This window comes from Triticum dicoccoides, chromosome 1A (assembly GCF_002162155.2).
Source record: "Triticum dicoccoides isolate Atlit2015 ecotype Zavitan chromosome 1A, WEW_v2.0, whole genome shotgun sequence".
Taxonomy (NCBI): Eukaryota; Viridiplantae; Streptophyta; class Magnoliopsida; order Poales; family Poaceae; genus Triticum; species Triticum dicoccoides.
This window is the reverse complement of record NC_041380.1, coordinates 402,124,211-402,133,213: the sequence shown is the minus strand read 5'-3', so window position 1 is coordinate 402,133,213 and position 9,003 is coordinate 402,124,211. Positions and strand designations below refer to the sequence as shown.

The 9,003-nt window shown below is 44.4% G+C and overlaps 1 protein-coding gene across 1 annotated transcript; it reads right to left on the bottom strand.

Annotated features, from left to right (window-relative positions):
• Nucleotides 1-3,542: 3,542 nt before the first annotated feature.
• On the bottom strand, nt 3,543-7,185 carry LOC119275924 (autophagy-related protein 3-like). Its single transcript, XM_037556851.1, has 10 exons — nt 6,791-7,185; nt 6,617-6,687; nt 6,186-6,302; nt 5,926-6,095; nt 5,743-5,828; nt 5,318-5,369; nt 5,151-5,216; nt 4,371-4,501; nt 4,152-4,262; nt 3,543-3,823 (listed from the first exon to the last, which is right to left on the bottom strand). Exons 1-9 carry the CDS (start codon nt 6,949-6,951, stop codon nt 4,166-4,168), a joined length of 951 nt encoding a protein of 316 aa, XP_037412748.1. The 5' UTR covers nt 6,952-7,185; the 3' UTR covers nt 3,543-3,823; nt 4,152-4,165.
• Nucleotides 7,186-9,003: the final 1,818 nt, after the last annotated feature.

Genomic DNA, 9,003 nt, shown 5'->3' with positions numbered 1-9,003 from the left:
TCCTATACAGCGCCGATTCGCGCCGCTGGCGCCTGCACGGACACGAACTGGGCCGGCCCAGGAAACGCAGCGAGGCACAGCTAGGTAGGTTGTTGGATCGCAAAAAATGCAAAAAAGCAAGGTAGAACAGGGATTCGATATCTGGTCGCCTGTGCGGTAACATTCGAACACAACCACAAGGCCGACCTCCCTACACTGTTCATTTGGAGGGCAAATAACATTACTATATACACAGCCTATTATGCTTATTATTTTATGATGAAATGAAATAAAAAAATAAAAATGAATGCACAATATAAAAAACGTGAATTTCAAAGAAAGTTCATAAAATTTAAAAGGTTCGTACAAACTGAAAAAAAATCATGAATTTGAGAGAACTTCACAAATTTTTAAAAAGTTCACAAAAATTAGGATAAAGTTCATGGAATTTCGAAAAAAGTTCATCAATTTTGAAAATAGTTCACCGATTTTGAACAAAAAATTCACCAACTTAAAAAAGTTCATCGATTTTGAATAAAAAGTTTCATCAAATTTGAAAAAACAGTTCACTGATTTTGAAAAAAGTTCGTTGATTTTGAAAAGAGTTCATCAAAAATTGAAAAAAGTTCATCGCTTTGGAAAAAGTTCATCAAAATTGAAAAAAAGTTCATCGATTTTGAGAAAAAGCTCGTTGATTTTGAAAACAAGTTCATGAAATTTGAAAAAAGGTTCATCCAATTTGAAAAAGTTCATAGAATTTCAAAAAAGTTTATCGAATATGAAAAAAAGTTCATCGAATTCAAAGGGATGCAAGGGGAACCTGGTCGTACAAAAAGGAAAAAACAGAAAATAAAAGAGAAAAAAGGAAAAAGGAAAAAAGGAAACAAGAGAGAGTAAAGGAGAGGAAACGTTATAACTGTTCAGGATCAGCTGCGTGGTGGGGTGGTAACGAAAGGATGTAGCGACGAGCGAGGTCCCAGGTTCGATTCGCAACCTGCTGCATAAATTTTTGCGTTCTAAAAACATAGAAGAAAAAAACCACAGGCGCCCCTAGATGGGCCGGCCTCACGGAGCGCTGCAGGCGCCAGTTTGCGAAATGCACACAAACGGGCGCCTGCAGCGCTAAATAGGAAATGCCTAGTTCGAACTTCCGCGGCGCACATTTTTTGAACTTTTAAACAGAAAAGAAGAAGATATGCATGGGCCGGCCCAGGTCGCAGCGGCTGCAGGCGCCCGTTTGCGAAATGCCCTATAACGGGCGCCTGCAGCGCTAAATAGGAAATGCCCCGTGTGCATGTTCGTGCGTGAGACGAGAGGATGGTGATTCTGTGTCTGTTCGTGGGCTGGGCTAAGACGACATATAGGTAAAATATTTTTTGTTAAATTCCTGGGCGGGCCATGGCCCGATTTAGCCCCTACAGAGCTCCGCCCTGCCGATACCAACAATGAACTAAACCCCCCTAAAAAAAGCAACGAAGCAGACGGTTCATTAAGCGTTGAATAAGATCACGTTGGTCCGCACGTTCGTTTTTCTTGTAAACCGGAAGCAAATTTAGGGAGGGGAGTTTTGCCGGAGTCCTAACCTCCGCCGTGTAGCACTCCAACACCCCCACCCACCCAAACCACACTTGGACCCCATGTCTCCATCCCTTCCCCCATTCTCCGCATCCGCTTCCTCCCTGGCCGACGCCGATGCTGTACCACCTCGGGCATCCGTAAGCCCTTGCCAGACCTCTATGGCCTTCTTCTCTACGCCACTGTTCCACACCTTTCGTTCGTCCCCCGCGTAGGTACCATTCACCCCTGGGATGTCGTCCGTGGGGTCACCAGGCCCGACAAGTGTTTGGTGAAATGCTCGTGCTAATTTTTTGATAATTTTTCTTCCCTCTTTGAAGCAATGGATTCAGACATGGAGTACATCTATGAGCGTTATGTCAAGTCGTCTAATGACTCATCCGGTGAGGAGGACTATGCAGATGAAACAACGATGATGCAGACGCGGAGCCTGCGGAAGAGCATGTTTGCAATTCAAGGGGTCGATCAAGGGTCATCGAGTGCTGAATCGGAACAGGGCACGAGAGCATTTGACACTGATGGACGACTACTTTGCCCCCGATGCCCTATTCATGGACAATTTTTGCCGACACTTTCGGGTTCGAAAAAATTTGGTCGGGCGCCTCTACAATGGCGTCCGGGTCTACGAAGACTACTTCATATTGAAGAAGGATGTCATAGAAAGAATTGGATTCTCTGGTTACCCTGAGTGCACATTTGCGCTGCGGATGCTTGCCTATGGCACGACCGCAGATTGGTTGGACAAATACCTCTGGATGTCTGAGAGCAAATGCAGAGACGCCATGGTGAGGTTTACTATGGTGGTCGAGATGATTGGACCTACCTGAGAGAACCAACTGTCGCAGACACCGCAAGGCTGATGGCATTGTCCGAAATAAGAGGATGGCTAGCTATGCTCGAATCTCTTATTGCATGCACTGAAGATGAAAAAAGTATCCAAAGTTCTACAATGACAATATCAGGGCCATGTAAAGAAGCCCATCATCATTCTTTGGCATGTCCAGATCTCACAATGACATCAGGATGCCGCAACTGTCCTCATTGTTTGGTAGGCTGACTGAAAGACAAGCTCCTCCGTGCAACTATACTGTCAATTTACATGACTACGGCGACTATCTGGTTGATGGTATATATCATTGATCTTCATGAAGAACATCTCTGAACATGTTGGTAAGAAAAACGCTCACTTTGCCCCAAGATAAGGAGGTAGACATGATGTGGAGAAGGCATTTGAAAGCCCCGTTTTGCATTTGTTTGTGGACCTGCTAAACAATGAGATGCGGAGACCTCATGAGAGGTGTTGACATGTTGTATGATAATGCACAACGTGATCGTGTTGGATGAGGGTGAAGATGTTGCTGGAGAATTTGAGAACATGTTTGATCCTATCCAACTACCAAATCAGAATATGGCCACACTTGATGAGTTTGTCCAAATACATAACACATTCGATATCGAACAACTCATGAGCATCCGTGGACCGGTGAAGGGGATAATTAGAACATATGTATGAGTTGAATTCAAGTTTAAACCATTTTATTTTGAAACTTAGTTTGATTGTAATATTTACAATTCAACTACTGTGGCATTTATTTTTCACTCTGAACCTTCTCAAAGATTTGATATGCTACTATATTATTCTGAGCGTCACCGATTTAAGAAAGAAACATCAAGTTTGAAATATCTTATTTTAAAACTTTAGTTGGATTGTAATATTTACAATTGACCTACGGTGGCATTTTAATATCTAAACTCCTCAAAGATTTGATAAAATATATTATTTTCACTGATGCGGACTTAAGAACAAAAAACAAGTGCGGACATTTAGGGGAGATGTTGGAGGACCGGCTTCAGTATCCATGTCCACCGACAAACAATGTGTCCATTTTGGGGGTCGGCATTGGAGATGCCCTAAACGAACTGACTTTTAGGTTTCGAACCACCAGTATGACTGAAGACCGGGCTGATCTAATCTGAACGCAAACGAATCACAAATGTCATGCCAGTGCAGGGATTTTACTATCCTTCAGTTTTTCAACATAATTCAGATTTGTTGGCGAAGAATCACAAATGTCATCAGTGCGGCGCTGCACCGTAAGAGGACAAATCGGCACAATCTTCCTGCAGAGCATCAGAGTTTACAATTGAAAGTTCATTTCCAGACGAACCAACACACACACACACACGGACACAATGTACAGATCCTTCCGAAGAGCAGCAATTATTCGGCGACAACGACCAGCTTGCCTTCTTGGGAGTTTCAGCTTTTCTGCAACACCAACAAACAGTCAGCTATCTGACCATCTCTCTCAGTCTACTTACGTTATACAGCTTTGAGATAAATGTGTTCTCTCTGTCTACAAACAACTGATGTACTCCCTCCGTAAAGAAATATAAGAGCGTTTAGATCACTATTTTAGTGATCTAAACGCTCTTATATTTGTTTACAGAGGGGGTAGTTATACAGTTTTGAAGATATAAATATATGGTCACTCGAGTTAGTTCTGATGTCTGAACAAGCACGGGGGATTCTTCATTGTACCATATGATTCAGTGTGCGTGTCATGTGAAAAGAAGAGATTTTGCTGTTGGCATACCTTCAATGGGCGACTTATGTGCTTGTACTGCCCAGATCGAAGTCCATAGTGTAATCATACTCAATGGTGGGTATGACAGAAGCCATGAATTTGAGAAATATGAAAAGGTACCTATTCAGGAGAGGAGTCATGGATTAGATACCGGTCAAGAAGAGTGCTCTGCCTTCTACCATGGATGGAAGCAATAACCAAATGGTATATGCATATATAGAACATTACTTGTCAACTTCTGGTGCACCTCCTTGAGACACTATAACATCAATGATCTTTTTCATCACAGCAGCGTGCTTGCAAGGATGCACTGAAGCGTGCTGTCCCACTAACAGGTGAGGGTGGTCTTCGATAGTCACCTGTATCCACAAATAAAAACTGATGGTTTAGGCACCACCACAATGCCAATTGTAGGAAAAGGAAGGGGGCATGGAAATGCTTGATAAACTACGCGAGCAAGAGACAGCCATTTGAAGGCTATTCAACAAAAATATAACCACAAACCTACTATTAAGGAAACTCTTACACTGAAGACGCTTTCATTGGCTTATCATGATTCACAAAAGGCCTACTACCGAACCATATAAACACAACTTGAATAACAGGATGGAGAAAACACAGCATGCATGAAACAGAACCACAAAACATAATATCTGGACTCTAAAGCCGAAATGTTGAAAGATAGCAGAAATTCTGGAACACTATACCATGGAAGAATTACAAATGAATAATTGCCGAGTATTTTCTAAAGTACGCTCTCTGCTTCTTTGGGTTAATATGCACAGTATTATATGACACTGGAGGCTATGTACTACCTCTGTAAAGAAATATAAAGATCCTTTAGATTACTACTTTAGTGATCTAAATGATCCTTTAGAAATTATAAGCATGGCTATTAAGGAAGTCACGAATGCCGACTTACTGAAGTGGAATAAATTAGCTATCTGCGTATTTCACTTGACATGTCAGAAAACCGAGGTAAATAAAACAAGATAGCTAGAAATTTACCGTTTTGTGTGCATGGTCTTGACTGATATCTTGAAACACAAGTTCAGGCTTTAATGGCATTCTTGCCTACAATGGCGAACAAATAAAGCACATCAAATTTAGCTGCAGCAAGAAAGACAACAATAACTACATGTAAAATGCAGTCCCTGTGTGCACAAATACTTTACCTCATCATAGCCAGTAAGCCAGACACGTGGAGTTTGGTAGTACTTGTCATATCTGCAGTAGAAGAACTACTTGCATACTTTTCCAATAAAAGCGTGAAACACACAATAATGATACGACAAAGCAAACAGAACTAAGTGGGCGATCTAGTTAAGCAATGAACTATGGTAATCCTTCAACACAATAGCATTTAGTTACTTCTTAAAAAATTGGAAAATATATGGCAAATCGGATGTGTATCACGTGAACCATAACTCGCTGTGCTGCAAGCAGGCCGGCTTTAGAAGAACACATAAAATTTTCCACTTATGCATGGTTGTAGCTACGACTAGTACAGAACTACACACCAATCAAACAACTAGGCACTATCACTAACCAATTAAGGAAGAGTTAAATCAAAATACACAGCTAAGATAAAGGAGCTTACGTGATGCTGACATCATATGTTCTGGTCAGAAGAATGTTGTCATCATCCGGCTCTTCCGCGACAAAATATGAAGGCTGAGGGGTAGCCTGAAATGAGATGAGAAAGGCAAAACAGGAATCGTTAATAGTTCTGAACTTTGTCAGCCTTGCTTATAGCATATCAATGATAGGTTCATGGCCTCACTGTGGAATGATCTCCTGTGTCTTCATAGGTGTCCATATCAGGTATATCCTCCTCGTCATCTGGCTTTTCACCAGCACCAAAGTACGAGGGAATAGATTTGATCTCTTCGACTTTCCCTATGTCCAATGTATCCATAGATGGTATGTCCTCCTCCTCTTTTGACTCTGATGCTAAACATTACCAACAGAAGAAACAAAAAAGAGTTCAGCCCATACAGTCGGCAGTGTAAAACAAAGCAGCATTGAAACTGAGAAATCAACCTTGCAGCCCATGTGTTGCGAGCCAGCCTTCGCCATCCTCATCATCATCGAGAACAACCTCAGCTCCCGCTGCATCATACTCTTCCTCGACCGCCACAGCTCGTCTTAGGCAGGGCACTGCCAACAGAACCAAATTTAGGAGTACACTTGTAATAAGAACAATAATGAGCAACCAACCCAGCTTTTCTGAAGCCAGGACCGTTCTACTAACTATGTCGCTATTCATCTTTTTCATTCATCAGCCAATTATGTTTGACTAGCAGTACAGAAATATGCCTAGACAAACATGCCTGCTACACTTGTAACTACCCATCGATACATGGGGATAACAATCATTCTATCCTCCAGCGCAGCATCCACCAAATTGAACGAAATACTAGACAGGAAGTATGGATCGCATCTTGACGCAATTCAATTCGACAGCAGCATACCGTTCCTGGTGACGAGGAACTGCTTATCGGAGGGGAGGTACGGCTTCCTCTTGCTCGGATCGCCCGCCTCCCTGCACAACACAGACACCCACCAAACGATCGGATCAATCAGACGCCCCACCCCCACCCGGAAACTGCCCAAAATCCCTGAACCGCGGAGGCGAGGGGACGCACCAGGACCAGGTGGGGCACTTGGACACGAGGTTGTCGCCGGCGAGGATGAACTCGGGGACGGAGAGGACGCCCTTCTCGAGGAACGCCGAGACGGTGCGCGGGCCCGTGACCCGCTCCACCGTCCCCTTGTAGAGCTCGTAGACCTTCTGCTTCACCTGCATCGTCGCCGCCTCGCCTCGCCTCGCCTTGTTGCTTCCTGTCGACGGGGACGAAGGGGGAAGCGTGGGAGAGGGGAGGAGAAGGAGGAGGAGGAGGATGGGTTTCGTTTGCCTCGAGCAGAAGGCACCGGCGAGAAGGTGAAGCAGGGCACAGCCGTCTCTGCTGTTTTCTGGTAGTACGCCACCGGAGTTTTTTCTGAGGAGGAGTACGCTACCGGAGTTGGAACACGCACGATGTAGGAGTTGGAGCCGGGGTGTGGTGGTTGCCTGGTTGGGTGGGTCGGGCTCGAGCCAGCTCCTTAGTTTATAGGCCCTGGCCCTGGCCCAGATCCGACGTAGGTTTCAGGATGCCCAAGGCACAACCAAATCAGTTTATGAATACCTTGAGGTTGTCTTAAAAAAAATGAATACCTTGAGAGAAATATTGCTGGGTGCAATTATAAATGGATTTGAAAAGCAAAAATCCTTCTTAAAATCCAAATCTTCCTATGGCAACTGTTTCGGGATGTTGTCTTGACAAGAGATGTCATGAGTAGAAGGCGGTGGGCTGGCACCCAGAATGCTCGTTCTGCAATGATAGAGAGACTTCTAAGCACCTTTTCATTACATGTCATGTAGCTAGAGTGTTTGGAGGACGATGGGTTGTGCCTTGGGCACGGACAAATGTCCGAACAATATTTGGCAAAAAAAATTCTTGGTGTTATGTTTTCCTCCCTGATGGTGAGAGGTTTTACATCTTTGGATTAGCGGCCATATGTTGGGCAATTTGAAATTGTGGCAACCAAGCTACCTTTGAGCAAAAAAAACTCCTTTTATTGTGAGCTTTTCAGCATGTGGCTTCATATCTTATTGGGCAGGTATGATGACTGGAGTGGATCGGGAGACGATGGAGCGGGGGGGGGGGGGCAAGATGCTGAGGGCCAGCACTTCAACCATGATGAGGATTTGCGCTGCGCCAGGCGAGAAGATGCAGGACTGATGAGGATCTCGGTTGTTGTAACGCCCACGATGCGGCTATATCTCCCACGTGTCGAAGCACGACTTAGAGGCATAACCGCATTGTAAGCAATGTCGCAAGTGGGGTAATCTTCACACAACCCATGTAATGAATAAGGAAAAGGAGTACATAGTTGGCTTACACTCGCCACGTCACACAATAGCATAAATATCATTACATTCATCCAGATACAAACAAGGTCCGACTACGGAACCAAAATAAAGAACAACCCCAAATGCAACAAAGTCACCGATCGCCCCAACTGGGCACCACTACTGATCGTCTGGAAAGGAAACGTAGTATCGCCCTGAGTCCTCATCGAACTCCCACTTGAGCTCAGTCGAATCTCCTGGAGCGGTATCATCGGTCCCTGCATCTGGTTTTGGAAGTAATCTGTGAGTCACAGGGACTCAGCAATCTCACACCCTCGCGATCAAGACTATTTAAGCTTATAGGAAGGATAAAAGGTATGAGGTGGAGCTACAGCAAGCGACTAGCATATATGGTGGCTAACATACGTAAAAGAGAGCGAGAAAAGAAGGCAAAGGCACGGTCGAGAAACTATGGTCAAGAAGTTATCCTAGAACAACCTACGATCAAGCATAACACGAGACCGTGTTCTCTTCCCGGACTCCGCCGAAAAGAGACCATCATGGCCACACACTCTGTTGATTCATTTTAATTAAGTTAAGTTTCAGGTTATCTACAACCGGATATTAACAAATTCCCATCTGCCCATAACCACGGGCACGGCTTTCGAAAGTTCAAACCCCTGCAGGGGTGTCCCAACTTAGCCCATCACAAGCTCTCACGGTCAATGAAGGATATTCCTTCTCTCAAGACAATCCGATCAGACTCGGAATCCCGTTTACAAGACATCTCGACAATGGTAAAACTAAACCAGCAAAACCGCCCGAATGTGCCGACAAATCCCGATAGGAGCTGCACATATCTCGTTCTCAGGGCACACTGGGATAGGTCAAGCTACGAGTAAAACCAACACTCGAGTTACCCCGAGGTGGCCCCGCATGCTGCCCATTTAGGACCAACACTCAGAG

What these genes read in the sequence shown, in the direction of transcription:
- LOC119275924 (XM_037556851.1), bottom strand. Translation starts at nt 6,951, where the DNA reads ATGCAGGTGAAGCAGAAGGTCTACGAGCTCTACAAGGGGACGGTGGAG. An exon ending in GTTCCTCGTCACCAGGAACG is followed by an intron (nt 6,303 to 6,616) that starts GTATGCTGCTGT and finishes TTCTGTTGGCAG; the next exon opens with TGCCCTGCCTAAGACGAGCT. An exon ending in GGTGCACCAGAAGTTGACAA is followed by an intron (nt 4,263 to 4,370) that starts GTAATGTTCTAT and finishes TCTCCTGAATAG; the next exon opens with GTACCTTTTCATATTTCTCA.